The sequence below is a fragment of the Meriones unguiculatus genome, chromosome 7 (assembly GCF_030254825.1).
Source record: "Meriones unguiculatus strain TT.TT164.6M chromosome 7, Bangor_MerUng_6.1, whole genome shotgun sequence".
Classification (NCBI taxonomy): domain Eukaryota; kingdom Metazoa; phylum Chordata; class Mammalia; order Rodentia; family Muridae; genus Meriones; species Meriones unguiculatus.
In genome coordinates this window covers 77029947-77056218 of record NC_083355.1, presented here as the reverse complement: position 1 = coordinate 77056218, position 26272 = coordinate 77029947, and the positions used below count along the sequence as shown (strand labels likewise).

The window sequence follows — 26272 nt, the reverse complement described above, 5'->3', positions numbered from 1 at the left end:
GTATATGTCAACTAAAAATGTTGACGACCCGTGCTGGAGAGGCTCAGCAGCGAGGAGCGCTTGTTCCTGTGGAGGACTGGAGTTTGGTTCGCAGCACCCACGTGACTCACCACCCTCTCTAACCCCAGTCCCAGCAGATCCGCTGCCTTCTTCTGACCGCTCTGAGCACCAGGCAGGCACGCATGTGGCGTGCAACCACACAAGCAGGCAAAACACTCATGTTCATAAATTTTAAACATGTAGAAAACAAATTTAAGTGGTAAAAAAAAAAATTCAAAATAAATGGAAGTGCTCAGTCTTTCAAAGAAGAAAAGTGTTAGGTTCTTGCAACTTCAAAGGAGCACAGGGCTTTCCTGTCCTTTCAGGGATGCCTGCACATGGACCCCACCGAGAGGCTGACGTGTGAACAGCTGTTGCAGCATCCATACTTTGACAGCATGCGAGAAGCTGGGGATTTGACAAGACAACATGACAAACCGGCCAGGAAGACCCTGAGACCGAGTCGAAAGCACCTGACGGGGGTAAGACTGGCACACTGCCTCACACAAATATCCACGGGGCCAGCTCACGCCACCTCACGCCTCTTCACTGGGTTGGAACTCAGGCTGAGTGACAACTGTAGCTTGCAGCCCCAGCATCCTCAGGCCAGAGGTAGGAGACAGCTCAGCACAGTTATCAACCAGGGCCTCAGAGACATCTGCTTCTTAAGGCCCTTCCTTTCCTGAATCCTGAAGTTGTCCTTGCCAGGCTGTCCCTGCTGCGCAGGAGCCAGGCTGTCTGATGTGCATGACCTCAGGCTGCCGGCCGGTATGTCACTGCGCACTCAGCTGAGCATGTTTCCCAGACTTTGGAGAATGAAGTCAGGTTACTCCAAAGTAGGCCTCGTCATGTTACCTCCAGAGTTAGCCCTATAGGCTTCTCCCCACATGGAATTGTTTTCCCTTCTGCCTTGTCAGAGCTGCTGAGGACGAACACAGCCACAGGGCCAGGACAGCTGCACTATAGCATACTTAACCACAGAACAGGATCTGTCCACACACATGGATCAGTGGAGAATCTTGACCGGTGTAAAGTGGTTACACAGCCGGAAATTAAATGGTAAAAATCTGTAGTAACCTAAAATCTAGTTGAGCTACAGCTAAGATGGGTTGGCTGTTTGTGATCACTTTGGATCCATGAAGATACATAAGCTTCAAATTATCTTGCCTCAGTGCCTTAGTTACTCTTCTGCTGCTTTGAAGAGATGCCGAGCAAGACAACTTATAAAAGAAAGCATCTGGGGCCTGCTTACAGTGTCCAAGGGTGAGTCCAGAACCGTCTTGGTTGGGAGGATGGCGGCAGGCAGGCAGGCATGGTGCTGGAGCAGGAGCTGAGAGCTCACGTGGGATCCACAGGAAGCAGACAGAGACTGGGATGAGCCACTCCTCCTAATCCTTCCCAAATAGTTCCATCAACTAGAAGCCAAACACTCAAAATCTACAAGCCCCTGAGGGCCATCCTCATTCAAACCAGCACACTTAGTCTTTCCCTTGTAGCCCCTACTTCCTCAACTATACACCTGGATGGGTGGTTTGGGCAGGGAAGAGAGGGAGAAATTGTTAGGAATGAGTGCTTCCTCGATGTCAGGGTTCTGAGGCGGATCATAGTTATACAATTAGGCGATATTTTATTCGTCTACTGTATATGACCTAGTGAGTAAATCAGGCTGGAAGTCCTCGCTCTCTGGCCACTTTGAGTTATCTCCATTACTCAGTGTTACTCTGTGTTCAAGAGCAAAGCAACCTGCTGCTGCAAATGTTTTTACTGAAAGAATAAAGAACCTCACTGTTTAGTGTACTGAAATCCTGAAGGACTGTTTGCTTAAAAACAAACAAACAAACAAACAAAAATGAAACTAAAACTAAAGAGTATCTTCTTTCCAGATACCTAAGACCACATGGTACAAACTAAAAAATATATTTTCACTTGACACTGCCTTTTTTTTCCTGGAGGCTTGAGGGAAGACGGATGTGCTGCCGTTTTAATTAGAGGAGCAGTGGGCGGGCAATGTGCCTACATGTTCTGCACACGTTTTCTCTATTAGGCAGGGTTTTAGCTTACATGATATTCTCAAACAGTGTAAATCTGTTTTGTTCCCCAATAATGCAGATATCTCCTGGTTTTGATTTTTTTTTTATTCTTTTCTCTGTCTCTTTCTCTCTGGTGCTGGAATTGGAATCTAAGGCCTCGCACGTGTAAACAAGCAAGTTATTACTGAGGCACACCTTGGGTTCTGTGTTTTTCCTTCTTAATATGGGTTCTGTGTGTTTGGTTATGGCGGTGGGACTTAACTCAAGACCTTGGCTGCTGTGTTTTTGCTTTGCTTGGAGGCAGGTCTCGTGTGCAGCCCAGACTGTACCCACTGTGATCTTACTGCCTTTGCTCCCACTAGCCTTTTAAATCTAGAACAAACCTTTAAAAGAAAAGGAAAAAACCCAAACTGAAACATTTCTCCCCCTCTCGGGTTCTGGACTTTACAGGGGAAAGATCTGTTTCTGTACCTCCAAAGTCATTTGTTTTGTGATGCATTCTAATTAATAATGAACCCCCCTCCAGGGCCTAGTTTGAAACTCAATCTTGTGTTTTATGTTTCAGTTGCAGTACCTACCTCAGCTAACTAGCAGCAGCATCCTTCCAGCTTTGGACAATAAGAAGTACCCCTGCAGTACCAAGAAATTTAACTACCATTTTCCAAATATTTGAGGAGCTGGCCAAGTGATGAAGAATTGATCAATAATTTGAAGAAAAAAAAAAAAGGTATACTTTTGATTCCTGTCTTGAACACCCATCAGAAAAAAACCACAAACAGGAAGCTGGAGGCCACTTGCCAAGATATTAAGGGAAATTCCAGATCCAGGCTTCCATGCTTGGTGGAGATGTCTGGAGAAGAGAAAAAGCTTGGGGTTTCACTGTGATTTTGTTTATCTAAGCAGCAGCGCTTATGAACAGAAAATAAACTGTATCTAATTGCCCACAGCCACAGCATTAGATGGTATCAGAAGGTTATGCCACATGCGGAAAGTAGATCACATGTCCATTCACAGTTCTTCAGATCTGTGTCGCCTTGAGTCCTAGCTCCTACACTGTTTTCATATCATGTATGATTTTAGTCCCTGAAGGCAAAATGTTGGTGATTCTATTTCCTGTTGGCTCTGTCTTGATTTTGTGTATTAATAATTTTTAAGAATTATCTAAGTTGATCAAAATATCTAAAATCGTATGGATTATCTTAAAATGTGGTAGTTTTTATGCTTATGTAACCAATGAGATATACTTCTTCTTACATATACTTCTATCTTTACTCTAAGAAAGGATGCACCAGAAAAGAATAGAACAAGACCCACAGGCCTCACAGAATGGACCTGTCAGCCTGAAAAGAATAATTATCACTTCATTCTTCAGCTCTTTCTTAGACCTGAGGATTGTTTCAGCAAAATTTCTGTAATGAGCTGGGGGTATAGACACGGCAGCTTGCAGTAGCTTGAATCAGGGAACATGTCGGTGAACTGACATTCTTTCCTTGAAGTATCTCTCATCACAGGTACATGTCTGTGAGCACACACTCATACTCTTGTACCCGTGTGTGTGTATATACTATGCTAATGAGTATTGCACATCTGGGAGTTCTTAGTTTAAACAGCGAGACTTAAAACTCAAATTACCTTTGGTGTGGTCTATTACTCGAAAGAGCAAAGCGCTTCTCCCTGTCCCTGCAGAGTGAGCCCCACGTCACGTTCTCACTGTCACGCTGCCGTCTCACAGGAGCTCCCAGACGTGGATGTCAAGGCTCCGCTTTCCCGAGTCTCTGGGACATTTCCTGCGCACTCCCATTTCCTCCTGTCTTCCGTTCATCACTTAGCCCCATTCGCTTCCCCTATGTAGCTCACTAAATTCTATCATCTGTTCAATTACCTTGGCTACTCCAAGGCAAAGTAAAGCTTCCTAAATGAGTACAGCTTCTACCCCAGACCTGGGTTAAATGACAGCTCCAGTATTATTCAGTTCCTCTTAAATAAACAGCCATGGCTTAAATGACAAGGAAGGATACAAACTTCTGCAAATAGTTAAACTTGCCTCTCTTTTACCCCCTGAAATCAATAAAAATGTATTTGATGGAAGCTTATGACTATAACTGCCTGATTTATGCACTGATTTTACAGAACTTATTAGAGCAGCAAAGTCACTCCAGATGAGATCACAGTGAGGTTGCTGCTGGGCCACAGAGCACTGAAACGAACTGAAGAAAAGGGCTTGTCTTTCCTCGACGCAGTTTATTATGCTTATGCTCAATGGAGCCACTTCTGAGAGCCTCCTGTTACACATGGAGTCGCCATATACCACACACACACACACACACACACACACACACACACACACGACCATTCTACATGTGTTCTACCTTGTCTTTGCTTTTATTTGCTGTTTTCTGACTTGTAAATGACAGTGGCATATGTAATTTGTACTTTCCTGGGAATTACGGTGTTTTTCTATAAGCATAGTTCGAAATACAGCTAAAGCTCACTTTTCTGCTTGAAAGCTGTACTGCAAAATGTCACTCACAGTCAGACTTATATTCAGCAAGACATCCAGCCATACATACAGAAACCTACACACAAAACAGCATGCAACTAGTGGTGAACTTATAGGTCCTTCAGTATAAAAATTAAAGACTAGTTTTGATCCACTTATATCTTTATTAGCGTTTTTGAGATATAAAGTTCATTTTTGTATTATATTTTTATGTCCCTTGAGTTCACAGCTGGTAGCATTCAGAATATGTGAGGGCTAGCAAGAGTAGCCTCAATCAGCACGCTAACATTTCCTGTTTGAAGCAGATGGGGAGTAAGGACAGACAGCCTTACTGTCTGTTTTGCCAGCAAAACTAGTTGGGTAGAGAGAAGTACCTGTGTTCAGTTTTAACCATAAGCAGCCCAAGGTTAAATGGAGGATACATTAGCCAGCACCTTTCCATCTGAGAAAGGGACTGTTAAAAGTATGTGCTATTAGGAACGTAGCAATGCAGGAGCTTGCGCAATACATGCAAATCCTGGGAAGCAACACAGCACTCTGTTCTTAACACACTGACGACTTTGCCCCACGGTCTCCATCAGGAAATCTGCCACTGAGCATTCAGGTTTTCATACTTGTACGCTTATAGTAACATGCTTCAGTGTGATGTAAATTATTATAAAGAAAAAGATTTGCATTGCAGTGTAAATAACTCTGCCTCAATATCTACACCAAGCAGTGTGTGTGTATATGAATATACACATATTTATATATATGAATATATATACACACACAATACATATATAGGTATGTATACTGATATATATCAGTGAGTAATACATTAGAGTACAAATGCTATGTCATATTTTAATATGATTCAATGTACATAATTTCTCACTTCCAACTAAGTAACTTCAGTGAGTCACTTGTGACATCCATTTCTAAGTCGTCATCACAGTTTTATTGGTGATTATATACTATTTGTAGCTATTTAGTATCAGCGATTTCAAGTGACGCTTTATAGTAAAAGCTGACACTTGTCTCACTTGAGGTTTAACTTCAGTTCTAGAGAAGGCAGTGCTACCTTCAGGAGGTGGGCAAGGTTTTCTTTATCTTTTATTCCAGGAAGATCACTTAAGAACAAATACCTGAGGTTCCTGCAAATAGAGAAAAAGCAATCATTGCAGTGTCTCCTTTCACCCGGATTCAGCCTGTGTGACTTTTAGAGAGAGCAACATGCATGAGATGTGCACATCACCCACACTTTCCAGATGGTTTCAGGGCAATAGTCTTGCGGGGTCACTTTAAAGGAGATGCATGGAGACTTTAAAATTATAACTTCCTTATTTCATTGAAATTTCTGAGTTTTTTATTTCTATACACATATAAAACAGATCTCCTTTGTATGTAAAATATTAATAACAATGCCAACAATACCCCCCATGGGTAAGTTCTTAAAGGTATTCAAGTTTCTGCAAGAGGAAGAAGACTTCAAGCCTCAGCTAGTATTAAGAGATAAATGGTTTAGTACTTTTGGTTTTAATGTTTCGAACATCTCAAGCTACCTGTGATACTGAGATTATTGGTGGATCCATTACATATTAAAACAGAAATACACCAAGCAGCTTCAGTCTGAATGTAGGATGAATAAAACAGGATTAAACGAAACAGACTTCATGCTCGTGTCAATGTCTGGTAGGATCCAGAACCCTGCAATTCCCCTTCCCGCCATCCCCTCCCCGCTTGCTGAAGACTGCACCGGGGCATGGCCCACGCCAAGCAGGCGTTATACCTACACCCCTGGCCCACCCAAACCCACACAACGAAACACTCTTTGCTGGAGTTCACCCCTGCTTTTGAGATTCAACAACTCAGTCACTGCTCTACACCAAATGCCATTCGGATACCCAAACCACAGGAAAATGTGGTTTAAAGGTGGAGGGACCATAACAGCTTTCTCTTAGGGGCTTATGGTAGGCACTAAGGGCTTTATGTTACTTTAATTAAAAAAAAAAAGTCCTTAAAAATGCAATAAATCCATCATCATATTTAGGCTGATAATTTTGAATTTTAAGTGAAAATGAGGCCAGGCATGGTGGTGCATCCTTTTAATCCTACAACTTAGGAAGCAGAGGCAGGCAGATCTCTATGAGTTCCATGCCAGCCAAGGCTGAATAAGAAAAAAAAAAAGAAAGACAGGCAAAGAAAGGGGGCGTGTATGTAAGGTGTGAGTGTGTGTGTGTGTGTGCAGCTGTGCAGACAGATGTGCACACACAGAGGCTTGAAGAGGGTGTTGGGTATGCTCCACTATCTCTCTTTTCCTTTGTTCTTTTGAGGCACAGCCTCTTGCTGGACCTGTTTTTCAGCTAGCCTGTATCCAGGAACACCTAGCAACCTTCCCATCTGTACCCTCATCAGTGCTGGAGTTACAAGTGTAAGTAGGCAACATACCTGGCTTTTATTTGGGTGCTAGGAGCCAAATTCTGCTCCTCACGATTGCATAGCAAGCATTCCTAACTTGTGAGTTAGGATCATATTCTTGTGGCTGGGGAGATGACTCAGTGGCTAAGAGCACTGGCTGCTCTTCCAGAGGACTCGGGATTTGATTCCCAGCGCCCACATGGTGGCTCACAACCCTCTGCAACTCCAGCTCCAGGGGACCCGATGCCCTCTTTTGGCTGCTAAGGCCGCAAACACATGGTGTACCATCATACATGCAGGCAAATCATTCATACACATACAGTAAGAACAATATTTGAAGTGTATGTTTAAAGTGTATTACAACTACAGGCATCACCTCCCAACCCTTATATAGTCTGATTATTCCCTGTATCAAGTTTTTGCTTTGGTTTTGACCACTTACCTAAAATGTTGCAAAGCAAGGATGCCGGTGTCGGTGACATTCCCACAAGCAATTATTTCCATTTCCAACAAGCTTTTTTGTAATTTTTCAAGTTGACTAAGTCTTTTCAAACAGCTATCTTCAATATAATGACACTTGCTTAGTGTTATTTTCTCAACATGCTCTAGGCCCTCTGGGGGTGGAAATGTATAGTTAGGAATCTGTCTGACTAGTACCATGACTAACAGTCCTTGGTTCTCCTAGGACAGAGCTGACCTGGCTTTCACTGTCCTATGAAAACGGAAGTAACTGCTCACCCTGTTAAGCACATAAAATATTCATTACACAGGTTGTGCTGAGGGAAGGGCCGCTCTCAGAATATACCCTTGCATTGGAAAAAAGAGCAGAAGCTCTCTGGATATGAATCAGTCTTACATTACTGAGGCATTCACAGAGGCATACATTTGATAAAGACAGCTTGACAAAAGTCAAACAGACTTGGATTTTAAGTGGAAAGAATACATGAAGCTCATGAGTGAGAGGGAAAAAAGGGTGTATGTGACCTCTCTTTACTTTGAAGCTCAATATCAAACACAGGAATAAACAAACTGAATTTTACTGAAACGGGCAGAGAGCAAAAACATGCCCCTATCACAGCGAGTCAACTCTTAACAAAACATTCATGCATGTCCTAACTATCTGCAAGTCCTAAAAGCAAATGACAGGGACTTACCCATGTGAGCCAATCCGAGGCTCATGATACAAGAATCGGTGGCATCAATTGCTTGAATCTTGTATCTGTCCAAAGGGCCTGTTGGGAGGTTGTTATAGTCCTGTGTCCACTTCTGTTGGCCACAGTAGCGTACTCTGGCCCCGCACCGAAGCAGCCACTCAGATGCTGCCCGGTCAGGGCCAACATCCCGAATGCGATCATAATCTACTCTGTTGATAAGAAAACAGAAGTTGTTCACTTCCACTGTCGCGAGCTCCTGCGTTGTATTCACCAGTATAAACAGGGACCAGCACTGGCTCATGATGGTGGCGCACACCTTTAATCCCAGCACGTGGGGAGGCGGAAGCAGGCAGATCTCTGTGAATTTGAGGCCAGCCTGGTCTACAGGGTGAGTTCCAGGACAGCCAGGGCTACACAGAGAAACCCTGTGTCAAAACAAACAAACAAAAACAAAAACCAATAAACAAACAAATAAGGACCAGAAATACATTTTCCTTTCAAAGGAAATGAAAGCATTTCAAATGCTTTTAGGGCTTGCACATGCATGAATGTTTTGTTAGAGTTGACTTACTGTGACAGGGGCATGTTTTTGCTTTTTGCCCATTTCAGTAAAATTAAGTGAAAATAAAAACTGTAGCTCTTTCTGTTCACTTTTTCTTTCTTATTTTTTTTTTTAATTTCTTCTTTTCTTTTGCTTTCGTTTTTATCTCTAGGCAAGCTCTAACATGATATATCAACATAATTACTTGGAGGCAGAGTCTCACTGTGTCAGCCAGGCTAGCCTTGAACTCATGACCTTTCTTCCTTTACTTCCTCAGGGGTGAGATTACAGGTACATGTTCATCATACCTGGCATAATGAGATTTTATTGATTGTGTTGGTTCTGGGGCTTGAACCCAGATCCTTCCTACGTCAGGCAAGAGCTCACATGTCACGGATCTTGAGAGTGGAGATCCCTATCACAATACAGTATTGATCTGGTAACTGCTTTCATTCCTGATAAAAAATGGAAGAGAGCCCAGTGCGGTGGCTCACACTTAATCCCAGCACTTGGGAGGCAGAGGCAGCTGGATCTCTGCATTTCAAGCCAGCCTGATCTACATACTGAGTTCCAAGACAGCCAGAGCTACATAGAGAGACTTGGTCTCAAGCAAACAAAGAGGGAATAAGTTTGAATCCATTTCAATTTAGTTTCCTTGTACTATTTACTACTTTCTACAAATGCCTTTTTCTCTACTTTGCATTAAGCAGTAAGAAAACGTTTATTACACCTGTTTCAATATGAGAATTCTACAAGTATCCATATACTAATTTTTATTTATTTTTAATTTTTATTTATTTTATTTTTGCTTCTTTTTGTGTTGTCCTGACTGTTCTGGCTCACATGTAGACCAGGCTAACTCATAGAACCTCACTTGCCTCTGCCTCTCAAGTGTTGGGAAGGAAGGCGTGAGCTATCACATCCAGACACACTAAGCTTTCAAACACCAGAGCGCTCCTCGTTGTTCTCAACAGGCCGAGAACATTCCTCGAGAAGCTAGAGAACATGCTATTTCAAAGTTACATATGTTGTTGAGTGTACAAGGAATAAATTTTCATTTTAGAAAACTTGAAGGGCATCAACAGACAAAGAAGAAGGAAGCCACTTGGGCTGGAGAGATGGTTTACTGGGTAAGAACACTAACCACTCCTGTAGAGGACCTGGGCTCAGTGCCCCAGCACCACATGGTGGCCCTGGCGCTTTTCTGACCTCTGTGGGCGCCAGGCACACACGTGCACATCCATGTGTGCAGGCAATACGTGTACACATAAAACACAAACGAGTAAGTCTTAAAAGAAAAATACCAATAGTCCGTAACTCACACAAGCAAATTTAATATTTTGTAGGCTGCTTTTCTGTTTAAGGACGTTTTAGTATTTAAAAAAGTTAGGATCTACTACACATATTATTCAAAAGAAAACTAATTTGAAACACAAGACATAACCAACTAGCCAATGAGCAATTTAGAACCTGTCCAGTGGTAAAAATTCCCACATTTCTTCACTTACTTAGGCAGTGGTGAAGCACTCGGGAGGCAGAGGCAGGGGGATCTCTGTGAAGTTGAGGCCAGCCTGGTCTACAGATCGAGTTCTAGGACAGCCAGGGCTACATAGAGAAACCCTGTCTCAAAAAAAAAAAACAAACAAAAAAAAAACAAAAACAAAAACAAAACAAAAACAAAAAAAAAAAAAAAACAGAAGAGGCTGGAGAGATGGCTCAGTGGTTAAAAGCACCGACTGCTCTATCAGAGGTTCTGAGTTCAATTCCCAGCAACCATGTGGTTGAACACAACTGTCTGGAATGGAATGTGATTCCCTCTACTGGTATGCATGAAAACAGAGCACTCAAATACATAAAAAATAATCACTTACTTATTAAACACTGTATTCAACCATTGCCAGAAATATCTTGAGTCACATGACCATGGGATTTTCTTTAAGCTGCAGAGCTGCCTGGAAACTTTTCCAAACATCATCATTGATCTAGACACACAAAACAGTACTCTTGTGAAATCATGAGCTGGCGAGCAGAGAGAGTCCCACACATCTAGTAACTGACTCCACAGCTTCAGTGTCAGTAGAGCTATGCTATTGACCAATCACTCCTGTCTCCACTCTTGGTTGTGGCTTGTTTCTCATTTGCTGAAAATGGGAAGTTGGTACTACAAGATGCCTGAGGTCCACTCTGGCTTGACAGTGTTTGAACCTTAATTTGTATGCAGTGCTGCCCCCTACTGTTTATTCCCTGGAACACAGATTGGCTCAAACCAGCTCCACCCCTACTACACATTTCAAAAACAAAACAAGCTCTAGTCCTGTAGGGAAGAGCGTGACGTGTCTGCAGGGTTCCCAGCCAGGTGGTGAGAAGAAAAGAAAAGCAGATCTATTTAGGATAAAGACACAAGTGGGTCAGCAGAACGCACAGACAGACCTAGGATGGCAGCCGAGGGAGCTGGGCGAGAAATTTCACGTCTCTAACCCTGATTTTCTCCTTTGTGAAAAGAGATAATGTGTTTGGATGCTTGTCAGCCATGAACAGCTGAGAGAATAATTTCTGGCAAGGTCTCCATTCATTGATTTATCTCAATTCAACTTCTCAAACTGTGGGCCAGGTGTGAGGATTGGGGGTTCCAAGAAAAGTGAAATGTGATCTCTGTCTTTGAGGAAATTACAAATGAATCCAGGGAGGAATGGCCCAAGACAAGTTACCAAGTAGTTAAAATAAATGACAAGACTTTTAGCTTAAAATAGCTAAAATAGGGACAAGGGTGATTTAAGCCAGCAAAGTTAGGTTTAAGGAAAATTAAGGAAATTAAGGCATGATGTAGACCAGTTTGGTTTATACGTGGAGGTCATAAAAGGAAGAGCCGTGGTCACACTGTACTACCAGATCACAAGAGGCCTCGCAGCCAGGATATCTGGACTATATTACGCAGACAGCAGGGAGTCCCTGGGCTATCAGACCAGAGCACCGCCATTGTTAAAGCTATACTCCGGGAAATTTACTCAAACAGCAGCAGCAAGAACAAAGGTCAAGTCAGGCACGATGACATGTTCCTATGATCTTAGGTATTTCAGAGGCTGAGGCAGGAGGATCATTTGAGCACAGGAATTTGAGGCTAGCCTGAGCCATATAGCTACAGTCTGCTTCAAAATAAATAAGTGAATACAGAATGGCACAGAAATAGCTAACAAGCACTTCATAGGAAAGGACTTAGTCACAGAAGGCTGGCATGACATTAGAGCTAAGAGTCCATATGGCTCAGTAAGGGACATACAGAGACAAGAGCTAGAGGCCTTACAGATGATGCTAAGCTTTGGTCCTGTATCACTGGTAGAACAGTGATGCCATCATCAGAAGCCAGTATCAAGAGGATGGCTCAGTGAGTAAAGTGTTTGCCACAAACCGGAGGACCTGGTTCAGATCCCCGCATTGATGAAAAAAGCCCATGTGGCAGCATGCACCTATAATGCCAGTGGTGAGGAGGCAGAGACAGATCCCTGGCTGGCCAGCCGGTCTAGCCTAATGGGCCAGCTCCAGGAGCAGTGTGAAACCCTCTAAAAAAATAAGGAGGAAGTGTAACAGGGCCCCAGACCTTAGCGCAACTGACTCTAAGATGGAAGTACCATAAATGCCGTAAAACTCAGCATGTCGACAGTGCACCTGCCAAAACAAACATGAAGACCTAGTCTATCAAAGCCCTTAGTTACGGGGTCTCTGAAAGTACTAACCTCGCATTTTAGCTTCCTTCCACAGTTCCACTCTGGCTAACTGCTTTTTAACTGGAGCACAGCAACCCAGAACATGGTTTTTGTGCTTAAAAGAAAGGCTCAGGGTTACAAACACCAGGAACCCAAACATTCAGTGTAGTCACTGGCGAGCTAAAAAAGACTTTATTGGCCTAAACCCGAGTCCAAGCAGGCTTCTCTGGTGGATACAGAGAAGTGACAGAAAGTGACCGGAGACACTCAATGCTGACCCTGGTCTCCACATGTTAGCACATACATGTAAGCACAAATGGACATGGACACATGAACACATACACACCAAGGCATGAGGACAAGGAACAGAGTTATGGGTTCAGGGTTTTTCCCCTTTCCGTTTTTTGTATTTTAAATATGAAGTGTTGGCAGGATTCCTAAGGGAAGATGATCAACAAGCTCACTGGAATCAGAGTCACCAAGTGTTAGGTCTGGAAGGAACTTAGGTCAGCTACACGAACCCTCTCATTTAGAGATGAGGAAACTGAAGCCTTGATATTAAGTAACATGCTGACACTCTAAATCCTTTCTGGAACAAGGTGGGGCATTAATAAATGCATGCATCTAAAGAAACTTGCTCAATGTTTCAAAGCTAATTTGTATCCGTGCTGCATTTGAACTAGTACTCTTTCCTACCAGTCAGGGCTCTCAAAGATTCTAGAACTCAAAAGAGACCTGAAAGATGGCTAAGCAGGAAGCATTTCAAAGCTGAGGAAACACCTCTTTGAGATGGGAAACCTAATATCAGAAATACCTACCGTTCTCATGCCTCTCTTCTACTCTCCTCTTCCGTTTTCCCCCACCCCCACCCCCTTTTGGCAGTGCTGAGTACTGACCTCACGGCCGAGCACGTGTTAGGCAGGTACTCTGCTCTTCAATCGACTCCGTCCCCATCTTTATCTCCATCTTTCTACAAAGGCTCTCTTCAGCACCACAACTCTCTGTCTCTGCTACATTCTAGTCAGTCTTTCCAGAGTTTTGTCACAACTCTGTCCACCTCTGCCCATCTTGAGCAACTCCTTTGTTGCCAATTTTATTTACAAATCTGGGCTTTCTCATCTTCTCCTCTGGCTATTCCCATTCCCTCTATTATTTCTACCCTCAACCTCATCTGTGAAAATCTTACCTAACCTCTCATTTAAAGGCCATACCCATCTATTCATTCATCCATCCATTCATCCACTCATTCATTCATTCATTCATAAATGCTCATAAATGTTTGCTATTCTTAGTACAAACTAGCAATGGTGAGATAAAGCAGCAACAAAAGACATGCAGAGAAAGATCCCATCCTGTTGTTCTCTTAGAATCTATAGTTGAATGGAGAAGACAGATGATATGCAAACACAAATATCCAATATATACGTTGAAAGCCTGAAAAAGGGGGTGAGGGAAGGCTTCATACCAGAGTTTTTTGTTTTGTTTTGTTTTTTAGGAACTCAAAACACACAGATAACTTATTGTACATGAATTACATAATTTGCTGTACATAGGTTACAGTACATATACAAGCGTTTGCTTACCTGCAAACCATGTGTATGCCTGGTCCCAGATGGGGCCTGAAAGAGAGTATTGTAGTTACAGCCACCATGTGGGCACCGAGGATATTTACGCCTGTGCTCTCTGGAAGAAGAGCCAATGATCTTTACAGATGATCTACCTCTCCAGCCCCTAAAGGTGACTCTGACTGAGACTGGAACGTGATCTTTTGCAAGCGAGTGCCCAGAGCTGACATCTGGTAGCTTCCCTTTGTAAAGCTAATGTTGGAGAAGGTGTGTCAAGACAAGTTCTTGGAGCAAAGACTTTTTAATGAATATATTTTACAAACATCCTTGAGAACCGTGCAATGCTGCCTGTATTGGATGCAGTCCTGCACAAGTCTGCACATTCCTTTGCAACCAGACCTGCAAAAACAGAACCTTTCGTCTCGCCTTTATTACTATGACCCTGCTTTATCTTCAAAATAAAGAAACACCCCATCTTTTCTTTGCTGTAACTCTCTTTGTTGAATTACCACTGCTGAAAGAAAAAAAATGGAGCCTTTTCCTTAGTTCTGGTTTGCCTTTCTTAACTGGCCATCACCACGTCACCCACACCAGCAGCGGGAAGTCTATTCAGCCGTCCCTTGACTCCCTTCACAGAGATGATATACACATTTTTGGCTCCTGTATTGCCAGCACAGTTGATCACAGCCCCTGCCGGAAGACCCAGGGAAATCTGGAATTTCACTCTAGAGGATCCACCACATCCTTACTTCAACATCTTGAGTGCCGGAAAAGAGTCAGAAAGCCAGAGATTTTTTTTTTTCTTTTAAGACAGGTCTTAAAACAATGATTAAGAAAATTTCAAGTAGGGCATGATGGTGCACCCCTTTATTCCCAGTAGTACTTGTAGGCAGAGGCATGAGATCTCTGAGTTCAAGGGCAGCCTGGTCTACATGGTAAAATCCAGACCACCCAGGACTACACAGTGAGTCCCTGTGTCACAAACAAGAGTTTCAGTCAGAAAGATGAAGGGAGGGGGAGACAAGCACGGAGAAGGGCGGTGGGAGCAAGCAGAGCTAAAGGAACAACAGGGACCACTTGCTTCCTCTTCTCAACACAATGCAAACATTTAGCAGTGTCTGTTGGTTCACAGTCTTTAGTTGACCTCCATGTGCAAAAGCCAAGGCAGAGAAGCTGTCACTAAGCAGGTGAAATACAAAGTCTCCAAAAACTGAATACTTTTGCTGATTCATTTTGGTTCATTTTCTAATTGAGCTTCAATAAAGGCAAGGCTTTTTTTGTTTTATTTATTTTATTATTTTGGCTATGGTTTCTGAAAACATGAAATGTTTTCCTTAAAATGAGTTATAGTAAAATTAAGTTTATATCCAGAAATAAAGGTTTAGAAATCTGGTGGGGTTTTACTTTTTCAACTTTAAATTTGCTAACTGACATCTGAGAAACACTTCCTGCTTGAAACAAAGCAGTAAGTAGTGGGGGTGATTCTGTATGGAGAGAGGAGACCTCTAGTGGTGAGTTAGTGATTATAACTCCAGGAAATTGAACCAGTTAAAGGCAAATGAGAAGACAGCTGTTGCTATGTGTTATATGTTATATGTAATATGCAATAAGTAATTTAGAAATTTAAATTATAAAAGAAAACACACTTCCATTTACTATCAGAAGAATCCCTGAGTTTATTATAGTATTTCTAACATTTGCAATTATGTTTGTGAATTAATAAAGGCCAGATCTCTAATGTGTTACTACAAACACAAACACACACACACACACACACACACGCATGCATGCACATACACATGGGGGAAAGGGGCGGAGGAAGAGAGTTTTCTGAGTACATTGGCTAGCACTTCCTCATTTGCATAAGTGAATATTTTAAAGGCAGAACTTTTAATTATACATATTAAATGCAATTCCTGAAGAGGCTAGCAAATGATGGCTAGTTTGTTGGCCAAAGACTGAGAGTGCTAGTGTGGAAGGCCAGGTGGGGCATCAGAATGAGTGAATATTTCCTTAAATACAACTCTAGCCTCCTCTACCTTTGCTTGAGGGAATAAACCCTTCATTTGTCTGCTGAACTGGTAGTGACCTTTTCTGAAGGAGATGCCATACAAGACAACACTGATGTCCCTCAGTACCCACCAATAGCTGCCTCTGGACTTATAACCAGACTCAAGGCTAGGGAGTATCCTAGAAGTGAGAAAGTTTAGTCCCTGAGAAAGTCTACTATACCACTAACTAGCTTAATGAGCATCCAGTCCCAAAGAAACCCAGGACAAGGCTCACCCAGTACCTGTGGCTCCTCCCAGCACTTCCAATTCCATTCCCTCCCCTAAACCTCTCCAGCCCAGGGGCTGCCCTTCCCTTCCCCCAGCTTCTGATTCCTACATAACTCAGCCATTTTGGCCATGTGCTCTCTTGGCTTCACTCTTGATGCTTGGTTCTTCTCTTCGTCTGCTTGCCCTCTCTCCTCTCAGGGCCCAGTTCAGTCTGGGCCCTCCCAGAGGCCTCTGGCTGAACTCTCCTTCATATCTACAATAAAATCCTGCTCAGTCATACCCTGGAACCATCATGTCCTCCTTTTCACTCATCTACTGATTGAAACCTAGGTGAGGTATCTGAGCTCCCTTCCAAGGGACTCAGCCTCTTCAAACCAAGCTGTTGCTTTGACTCTCCTAACGTATGTACGGATCATTTGTTTCTGCTGGCTTCTGCCAACCACCAAATTGACTCCAAATTCTAGAGTCTGTCTCTTCAGCCAATTTTTCCCTCCACCCGCTCTAACCACCAGTCTCTCCCCGCCTACCGAGTGTCTGATACCTGGGCATCTCTGCCTCTATTGGAGCCCCTCCTTTCCCGAAAGCTTCTCACGGGCTGCCTGTTTTCTCCTCTACCTGCTCTAACCACTCGTCTCTCCTCCTCTCCTGGGTAGGTGTCCTCCTAGAGCTGCCTACTTCGTCTACTGTCCCTACAAAAGCCACACTGGTGTGCCAGTGTGCTCCTCTGGCCCTACTGGGCTGGGCCCCTGCCACACGGAAGGGACACCTCTCCTGGGTGATCTGGGACATTTCTGTCTGACAAGTCTTTCAGTCTGTCTTGGGATGCCCTGGACTGAAATATTGTCACCATGACATCTGACCGTCCCCTGCTCCTTTGTTCTTAGTTCCTTCCTGGGGCTTCCTCCTCTCCCCCTAGGAGCTGCAGTACCACAGCTTAAGCCCTCCTGGGACCCTTCCTTTGTTGGAGTTACTGTCTGTAAGCTTATCCCTTCTATCTCTCAGATCCCTCCTGGGAGCCCCACAGTTTCCTTAGCTCACTTCATTACAGCCTCACTATCTTATTGCAAACGGGTTGACCTCATTATACTTCAATGGCCAAAAAAACGCACACTTAATTTCCAGATTCTCTCATATGGCAACTGCTCGCGTGCGCGCGCGCATGTACACACACACACACAAATTATCCCTAAATCTCTTATGTCTAAACTTTCTGTGCTCTATACCCAAAAGCCTCTTATCTCTAAGCCTTTTCTACTTTCCACTTTTGAAAATCTTTTATCTCTACTATTTCTTTGCTCTCTGCTCTCAAAAACAAAAACCTCTTAAGACTATGTGGCAAAGTATCTCAAAACTTGTAAGTTAATTGGGTATGGTTAAAAACTCTGGAACAGGGTAGCCACGGCCTGTGGCAGAGCACATAGGAACCTAGCAAATGTGAAGGCCAACGCGTTTCCACCATGAGCAGGACCTTGGCGAAGATCACGGAGATAGAGGCCGAGATGGCTTGGACTCAGCAGGAACGAGGCTACAGCACATTGCCTTGGGCTGCTTACGGCTCGACTCGCTAAGTTTCAAAGAAAACTCATCACTCCGAAGGCGGCGGCGGCGGTGGTGGGCCAGGGGAAGGTTTTGATGTGGCTAAGACAGGTGATGCTTGAATTGGGTTTGTGGGTTTTCCATCTGAGGGGAAGTCAGCTCTGCTAAGGAACCCAGCAGGAGTGTATTCTGAAGTGGCAGCCTACGAATGCACTACTTTGACCACTGTGCCGGGGGTCATCAGATATAAAGGTGCCAAGATCCAGCTCCTGGATCTCCCAGGTATTACTGAAGGTGCCAAGGACGGGAAAGGTAGAGGTTGTTAAGTCATTGCAGCGGCCACACTGGTAATTTGATCTTGATTGTTCTGGATGTCCTAAAACCCTTGGGACATAAGAAGGTAACTGAAAATGAGTTGGAAGGCTTTGGGAGTCGCTTGAACAGCAAACCCCCCAACACTGGCTTTGAGAAGAAAGACAAGGGAGGCATTAATCCCACAGCCACTTGCCCTCAGAGTGAACTGGATGCTGAGACAGTAGGAGCATTCTGGCTGAGTACAGAATTCGTAACGCTGTAGTGATGCCACAGCTGATGGCCTCACCGATGTGGGAGAAGGATAGAGTTTATATTCCACGTATCTATGTATTAAATAAAGATTGATCAGCTCTCCATTGAGGAATTGGACATTATCTATAAGGTGCCTCACTGCATGCCCATTTCTGCTCATCTCGGCTGGAATTTTGATGACCTGTTGGAGAAGATCTGGGACTATCTGAAACTAGTGAGAATTTACACCAAACCCAAAGGCTAGTTACCAGGTTACACACCTCCAGTGGTAGTGCCTTACTCAAGGACAACGCGAGAAGATTTCTGCGTGAAGATGCACAAAGAATCTTTATTTATTATTTATGTAGAATTCTATCTGCATACCAGATCTCACTATATAGATGGTTATAAGCCACCATGTGGTTGCTGGGAATCGAACTTAGGACCTTTGGAAGAACAGTGAGTGTTCTTAACCTTTGAGCTATCTCTCCAGGCCCCGACAAAAATCTTATCAAAGAATTTAAATTTAAAGAATACGCTTTGGTCTGGGGTCTCTCTGTGAAGCGTAATCCTCAGAAAGTGGGTAAAGACCATACGTTGGAAGATGAAGACGTCATTCGGATTGTGAAGAGGTGAAACCCATTCCCATCTGCTGACCAGCCATAGAAGTGTTCCTGTGACCAAGTCCCCTCCTCAACCCCTTCTGTCTTCGGCAGCCACTGGATTAGGATACAGGGATGGATATGGAGACTTCCAAACTGGAACATTACTGGTCTTTCTCTCTCTCTCTCTCTCTCTCTCTCTCTCTCTCTCTCTCTCTCTCTCTCTCTCTCTTTGAGATAGGGTCGCATTATTTCAGGCTGGCCTAACTCTTTGTAGTTGAGGCTTGCCTAGAATTCCTTATTCAATGGCGTCCATCTCCCAAGTGTTGGCTCACCGCTGTCCACCTGGAACAGCTCAGCAACATCACCTTCACTACTCTGGTGTCACTTCTATTGAACTGTATAAAAAAACCAGGTGGGCCTCTTTAAAGAAAAAAACAAAAACAAACTCTGGAACAAAATTTAGCTTAAAAGTTGTAACAAAGGCTTATAGTTAAAAATCTGCACATAGGTAATCTTATATGTGATTCTGTTTAAGATATACTGTATATGTAACTTGGATTCAACTCATTTAAAAAAATAAGAAAATAGATACTTTCTTATTATTAATATCTACTAAGAAAAGTGATGTTTTAAATAGCAACCTCGCCTCCATCTTGTCTGATGACCTCATCAGGTTGGAAGTAACCATGTAGCTGGCAGCCATCTTTACTAAGGTTAAAATAGAGTACATGCAATGTAACCTTACTTACCACCATCTCCATTGAGATGACCACATGGTATAAATCAATTAATGCAGCAATCCTTCCAAGTCTTACTGGGACCTCCGCTCATCATTTTATCTCCTTTCTAGACTAAGGAGGCAACAGTGGGTCTCCAAAATATCTTGGATTAGGATGGATTTTGGTGTGATGATGAATTCCTCCTCTCTCCCAACTACCAGGATCCTGGGCCTGGAAGTTGCAACTGTACACCTAAGATCAAGATTTTCCCTAAACTCCTTAATTTTTCTTCTGTCCCTAGTCCATATCTGTCCCAGCAGGTTTCCAATCAACCGCAAGACTACAAATTGCTCCAGAACTTGCTGAAATGTGCCAACCCCAGGTGTTCCTTCAGAACTGCGTCCTAGACTGCCCCAAAGTGGCTTGCATGTGGTCCCTCAGAACCCGGGCAGTGAGAGAGACAGATGCCACCCAGCCTACTGTCCTCTCCCTTCTCGGGCCTTTGACCAACATTCCAGCCTTTCTGGGCCCGTGACTATTAACAACACCCTAATTTCAGCTAAGAAGCAGTTACAGAAGATATTACATTGCCCCTTATCAACAAAAAGGCTGACATGTCAGGTCCCAAAGAAACCCAGGACAAGGCTCACACTGTACCTCCTCCCAGTACTTCTCACCCCATCCCATACCCTAAACCTCTTCAGCCTGGAGGCTGGGCTTCCCTTCCCTCCCCCAGCTTCTGATCCCTATAACCCAGCCATTTTGGCCACACATTCTCTTGGCTCCATTCTTGGTTCTCTGGGTCCACTTGACCTCACTCTTCTCTCTTCTGTTCCTTTCTTGCTCGCCCACCCCTCTTTCTCTCCTCTCCCAGCCTGGTTTGGTCTGGACCCTTTCCAGATGCCTCTAGCTGAATTCTCCCTCACTATCTACAATAAAATCCTTCTCAAGTATACTGTAGAGGAATTTTAATTTAGAACATGGCTGCTCTGGCAAGAGATCACATCCAAAGGTCTTCTAGGTCTGTGTGATGTGGCTGGAATACAAACACACCTTTAATCCAGGAGACAGAGGCAAGGAGATCTGAGTTCAAGGCCAGCCTGGTACAGAGCAAGTTTCAGGTAAAGAAAAGCTTATGTCCAGGTGTGGTGGTTCAGGCTTTTAATCCCAAACAATTAAGGTAAGGTTAGTTTGTAGAAGGAAGGACCCATGTTTGAAAGTGATGTTTAGTTGAGTGGCAGAAAAAGTGATGAATCAGAGAAGATTTGGCAGAATAGGATATGATCAACTCTCATGGGAAGAGAGAGGAAAGGGAAGCTACCTAAGGGGCAATGCAGAACGAGAGGAGGCAGTTTTACTGGGACAGTAATAGAGAGACAGATTGCAGAGAGAGACCTCAGGGGAAGACTGAATGAGCCAAAGGATGAGGAGGAGTCAGAAGATTAAAGCAGATTGCTGGAGCTAGTTTGAGGCCAACCAAAAGCAATTCAGAGGCTGAGAGAAAAGCCAGATTGAATAAGTCAGCTGGAAGAGGAGTTTGAGCCAGAACAGATGAGTTGAACCAGCCAGCCCAAAGCTCAGAAAGAACAAGAAAGAGTGAGCTTATTCAGCAGTAAGTCTCAAAGGCTGAACACATTCTAGGCCTAGGTAAGATTGTATGGAGGCTAGAAGCTTCCAGGACTAGGCCTAGGTTAGCAGACAGAGGCAGTTAGCCTCAGAGACAACTGAAATTGAAACAGTCAATTAAAAGTTCCTTCTACACTGTACCTTGGAGCAGTCATGTCCTCATTCTCATTCAGTGAGTTTTCTATTCATTCAATCAGAAATCTGGGGAAAAACATATGGGAATGGGATTTTAAGATATGGGATAATGATGAAAGGAACATAAAACTGGATCAGGCTGAATTTATAGATATGGAGACACTGAGTGGAGACTCTAGGTTTATTTATGGAAGCTCACGGAGCTAAAAAAAATAAAAGTCAGAAGTTTGATTGGTTGGCTGGAGAGTGTGTCAAAATAAGGATGCTACAGAAAAGGGGCTGGAGGTGCCTAACATTCCTCGGCTCAGTGCTGACGAAAGAATTTTAAGGGTCAGGAAGATTGGAATGCTGGAGAAGGTGCACGTAAAACCCAGTATTCCATCCACAACGGGAGGGTCCAGAAGACACACCTTTCAACAATCCTATAAAACTGAAAACAGTGGCACTAGCACACTCAAGAGCTTTGTTGTTGCTTTGTTGAGCTTTTCCTTGTGCCAGACCTTAGAGTTGAAGACACCACTGTTCAATTGAAGTCAATGTGATAGGTCTGAGTCCTGGATCAGCAGGTGACAGCATTAAATCACCCAAGGCCAAACGAGTTTACTTATTGTGATGGGCAGCAGAGGTAGAACAATGTTTTTAACAGCCTGAATTGTGCACATCTTTGCTACTGACTGATCTTTTGTCTTGTTTTCAGAAAACAAGAAGCCTAAGTTTTTGTTTGATTTGCATAAACAGAAAAACTCTAGAACAAATAAAAAGAACAAATCTACATTGTAGGATAGCAATAAGGAATCTGGGTGTCAGCCAATTTCCAGATCTGCCAGAGCTCTTTGAACCAAGGTAGGTCAAGCCCCTTGGAGAAAGACCTTGACCCTAAACTGGGACTCTCAAAGCTTTAAAAATTATAAAGACCGTAGGACTCTTTCCAAAGTTCAAGTTACTTATTTAAGCCATCTCCTCCCACAAGCAAAGGGACAGAGGCTGGTATAACGGCCATCATGTGACAGGGGTAATGATGAGCTTGGCATCCCATATGCTTTTGTGGTCCATATGCAGAGTAATGGTCCTAACCAGTCCTGTGAGCCCCTTGTTGCCTGGGTGAAGGTCCAGATTTTTCATTCTTCTGCATAGTCAGTTGCAAATGGATTAACATAACGGTTATGGAAGAGGGTATGGATACCACTGCCCCAGAGAAAGGACTTGGTCTTGATTGAGATGGAGTAAATGATCATGCTTGGCAGTGCTATGAAGTAGGTGCATGCCTTCCCCACTTGAGCTGAGCTCTCCTTGCCAGGGGCTCCATTTGACAAGGGGTATCCCAGCCCTTGGCAGGTCCAGCCCAGCAGCAGAGACACCCAAGATGCACATACGGCTACAGATGACATCATGACTGTGGGACTTTTAAAGTTATATTTAGGGGGCTGCAGAGATGGCTTTGCAGCTAAGAGCACTGGTTACTCTTCCAGAGGATTCAGGTTTGATTCCTAGAATCTACATGGCTGTTTAGAAGCACTTGGAACTCTAGCTCCAAGGGATCCAGTACCCTATTCTGGCCTCTATGGGTACTAGGCACACACATGGTACACAAACATACATGCATATAAAAGTTATATGTTTTATAACTATGTTTTATACTGTGATATTAATAGTAACATGGCATCTTGGGAACAAACAAGAAAGGAAATTTTATGGTTTAATAGTGATATATTTGTGTCACGTTGACAAGTGGTCAATTGTGTTAATTTTTGGTCAAACTGACAGTAACTAGGAACAAGTGAATTTCAATTGAGAAAACTCCATATGACAGGCAAGAGTGTGGGGCATTTTCTTGATTGATGATTCAGTGTGGAAGAAGGGCCAAGCACACTGGGAGGTGCCATTCCTGGACAGGTGGTCTTGAGGTATATAAGAAAACAAACTAGGCAAGTCAGTAAGCAGCACCCCTCCCATGGCCTCCACCTCAGTTCCTGCTCTGACTTCTCTTCGCGATGGATCATAAGCGGTGATATAAAATAAATCCTTCCCTTCTAACTTGCTTTGATACTTATATCAAAAGCAAACTGCATGAGAACCTACAATTACCACAACACACTGGATTTAAGCTACAACTATCCATGCTATTTGCGTGTGATGGAATAAACAGGGAACACTGTTTCTTTCCCATCAATGAAACAAAATATCTAGTCCTGCTCATGAGATTCATTCCCACATAATAAAAAGCTAATGTTTTTGCTGAGCTCCACAGTGTGATGAATCTCCTCATATACACTATTACCTGCTCAAAGGCCCTAGTAACAAGAGTCATGTCTGATGCGGGGGTGATGGGATTTCCCTGAGCCTGAGCCACCCTACTGGCTGGAACCAACATTCATACCAGCGAGTCCTTCCAGCAATAGTTTGTCCGGGTAAGCTGTTCCAACACTAAAACTGAAGAACTACCATCAAGCAGACAATAGGAATTACATTGCTATGGTGACAAAGAATCAAACAGCTTTACAGAGTTATAAGGCCATTAAGGGACTACATAGCTCTCATTTTCACAGTAGAGGTACCATGAGTAAAGGGCCCTGCCTTCTGAGGGTCTGTTCTGAGGCATGGACGTTCAAAACTGTATCTCGGTCCAGTGATTTAAGAAAAGGCCGAGCGGAGGAGCCTGCACGGGCCTGACCTAGGCCCTCTACACATATGTTACAGCTGTGTAGCTTGGTCTTCAAGTGAGACTCCTAAGAGTGGGAACAGGAGCTGTCTCTGACTCTGCTGCCTGCCTTTGGGAACCTTTCCTCCTATTCGGCTGCCTTGTCTAGCCTCAATGGGAGAGGATGTGCCTAGTCTTACTTCAGCTTTATATGCTAGGACTAGCTGATATCCATGGGAGGCCTTCCCTTTTCCGAAGAGAAACAGAAAAGCGGGGAGCGGGAGAGGGGAGGAAACTGTGGTAGAGATGTAAAGTAAATAAATTAATTAATTAATAAAAAATTAAAAAAAAAATAAAGTAAGTAAAGAAACAGTTGGGGCTAGAGAGATGGTCCCGTGGTTAAGACTGCTAACTGGTCTTACCTGAGGACCCAGGTTTGGTTCCCAGCACACAAATGGCGGCTCACAATTGCCCCAAACCTCCAGCTCCGAGGGGATCCTTTACTCCCTCTGGTCTCTGCGAGCTCCTGAGCACACCTGTTGCACATAAGCTCAGAGGCACACACACACACATATTGCACATAAATAAGACAGTCATAAAAAAACGCACTCGATGAGAGGGACCGAGCTGTCTTACGTCCAGCACCTAGCTCAGCGCCGGATATTTACAATCCGAGTTAGCAGTCGAATAAACAGCACAACCCAGGAGCCCCACGAAGGGCCCAGAAGTCAGTAGTGACGGAGAGCGGCAGGAGATGGCTTAGCCCCAGGCTCACCGTCTAGAGGGGTCGCCAACTGGCCAGGGGGCGTGACCGCGGGAGCCAGAGGTCACCCCGCCACGCTCGGCCTGTTCGGCATCGCGCGGGGGTCCAGCCAAGCCTGCGCCCGCGGAGCTCCGGGAGGCCGGCGCCACCACCCCAGCCGGCCCCGCCCGCGCCCTCGCTTCCCTACTCACGGAGCGCGGCGTCTTGCGTCCGGCCGGCCCTCCGCCCGCAGCCGTTCTCTCCGCCGCGCTCTCCCATTGGCCAGCGGGAGCCACGCCCACAGTAGGCGAAAGCGCGTGTTTCATTGGCCCCCGCTTGGGGGCGGGGCCGGAGAGCCGCCCGTTTCCCCGCCCCCCGTAGGGTCTTTCGGGCTGTAGCTTCTCAGGTTGGAGAAAGAGAGGTGGCGCAGGCCATGTGGTCCACCCTGCGCTACCTGGGCGGCGCCTGCGGGCCGGCCCGGTGCCGCTTGGCTGGGGACATCCTCCGGGCAAGCGGGCCGACGTCCCGGGGGCCTAGGCTGCTGTGCGGCGGTAGTCGCAGCTCCAGCACCAGGTGAGTGGCGGTGGCCTGCGCTTGCTGCTCCCCTAGAGGTGTCTGGAACTCGACCTGTGCCCCGACTCTGTGGTCCAGCCTCGGACTCCGGGAGCTGCTGACCTGTAGGACTCATCCGCAGCATTTGTGGGCTGGAGGAGAGGCAGCGTTGAGTGGAGGTCAGGAGCGAATCTGCCTCCGAATACACACCCCCTCCCTGCTAACCACTTTAAAGGGTGAATGGGGACTGGGATCCCCTAGGTGGGCATTTTGAGGATAAAGGAACCTAGCAACTCCAAATAAGTATGCTGCTTCGTAGCTAGCATTCCCTGCGTTGCTTGGAAGATACAGAACTGGGCTTCAGTCAGTTCCTTGCACACGCTTGAGTTGTCGCCGTGAGAGACAACGCAGTTGCCTATCGTGAGCTGCCTAGGAAAGCCAGCAAATCCGGGGTTCTGTGTGAAAGCTTTAAGGGGGAAAGCTTTTGGTTGTTCGAGACGAGAAGGCGAGCAATAGGAGTGTGATTCAGTGGAAGACAAAGGTGTGGGAAGACGGTGGAGAGGGGCAGTGGCATAGCAGTGTTTTGGTTTAGTCTGAGGGCCATGGAAGCTGTTAAGTACTGATGTTTTCTTTCGTGTCTCTCCAAAACAAGGTTTCCCTATATAGCCCTGGCTGTCTTATAACTCCCCGTGTAGATCAGGCTGGCCTCTAAAGTCTCAGCGATCAACCTGTCCAGGTGTTGGGATTAAAGGCACGTTCCACCCCTTCACCTTAATTTTTGAGATAAGGTCTGTCTCTCTCTTTGGTTTTTCCAAATAGCGTTTCTCTGGGAATCCTGGCTGTCCTGCCTCTGCCTTCCTAGTGCTGGGACTAAAGATGTGCGCCATCACCTCGGGGTTGGGGAGGTGGAGGAGGGATATGGTCTCTTAAGAAGACTGGTTGGCCAGCAAGCTCCAGGGCTCTG

The 26272-nt window shown here is 44.6% G+C and overlaps 3 protein-coding genes and 2 pseudogenes across 19 annotated transcripts in view; 3 read left to right on the top strand and 2 right to left on the bottom strand.

The window, feature by feature from the left end:
* The window catches only part of Cdkl1 (cyclin dependent kinase like 1), a 46890-nt gene extending 42733 nt beyond the window's left edge, over positions 1 to 4157 (top strand). Inside the window, exons 9-10 of the mRNA XM_060387575.1 lie at positions 366 to 521; positions 2635 to 4157. Coding sequence (XP_060243558.1) covers positions 366 to 521; positions 2635 to 2742 — 264 coding nt within the window. The 3' untranslated portion in view covers positions 2743 to 4157. The remainder of the gene's footprint in view (positions 1 to 365; positions 522 to 2634) is intronic.
* Positions 4158 to 4713: 556 nt separating this feature from the next.
* Positions 4714 to 25033, bottom strand: Dmac2l (distal membrane arm assembly component 2 like). Of its 16 annotated transcripts, XM_060387577.1 has the most exons (8): positions 24969 to 25033; positions 24437 to 24550; positions 21383 to 21442; positions 13949 to 13984; positions 10536 to 10646; positions 8124 to 8332; positions 7412 to 7583; positions 4714 to 5705 (listed from the first exon to the last, which is right to left on the bottom strand). In XM_060387577.1, exons 3-8 carry the CDS (start codon positions 21394 to 21396, stop codon positions 5591 to 5593), a joined length of 657 nt encoding a protein of 218 aa, XP_060243560.1. In that variant the 5' UTR covers positions 21397 to 21442; positions 24437 to 24550; positions 24969 to 25033; the 3' UTR covers positions 4714 to 5590. The 16 variants fall into 16 exon arrangements, with proteins under 16 accessions (XP_060243560.1, XP_060243563.1, XP_060243565.1 ...); XM_060387580.1 differs by lacking the exon at positions 13949 to 13984; XM_060387582.1 differs by lacking the exon at positions 21383 to 21442 and having other exon boundaries at positions 24969 to 25027.
* Positions 13999 to 14687, bottom strand: LOC110542023 (large ribosomal subunit protein uL14-like; annotated as a pseudogene).
* LOC110542021 (developmentally-regulated GTP-binding protein 1-like) lies at positions 17467 to 18927 on the top strand (annotated as a pseudogene).
* A 73-nt stretch (positions 25034 to 25106) lies between the features above and the next one.
* The window catches only part of L2hgdh (L-2-hydroxyglutarate dehydrogenase), a 32270-nt gene continuing 31104 nt past the window's right edge, over positions 25107 to 26272 (top strand). The window contains exon 1 of one of the 2 annotated variants that reach the window (XM_060387573.1): positions 25107 to 25329. In XM_060387573.1, coding sequence (XP_060243556.1) covers positions 25190 to 25329 — 140 coding nt within the window. In that variant the 5' untranslated portion in view covers positions 25107 to 25189. The remainder of the gene's footprint in view (positions 25330 to 26272) is intronic. The other variant, XM_060387574.1, reaches the window with a different exon arrangement.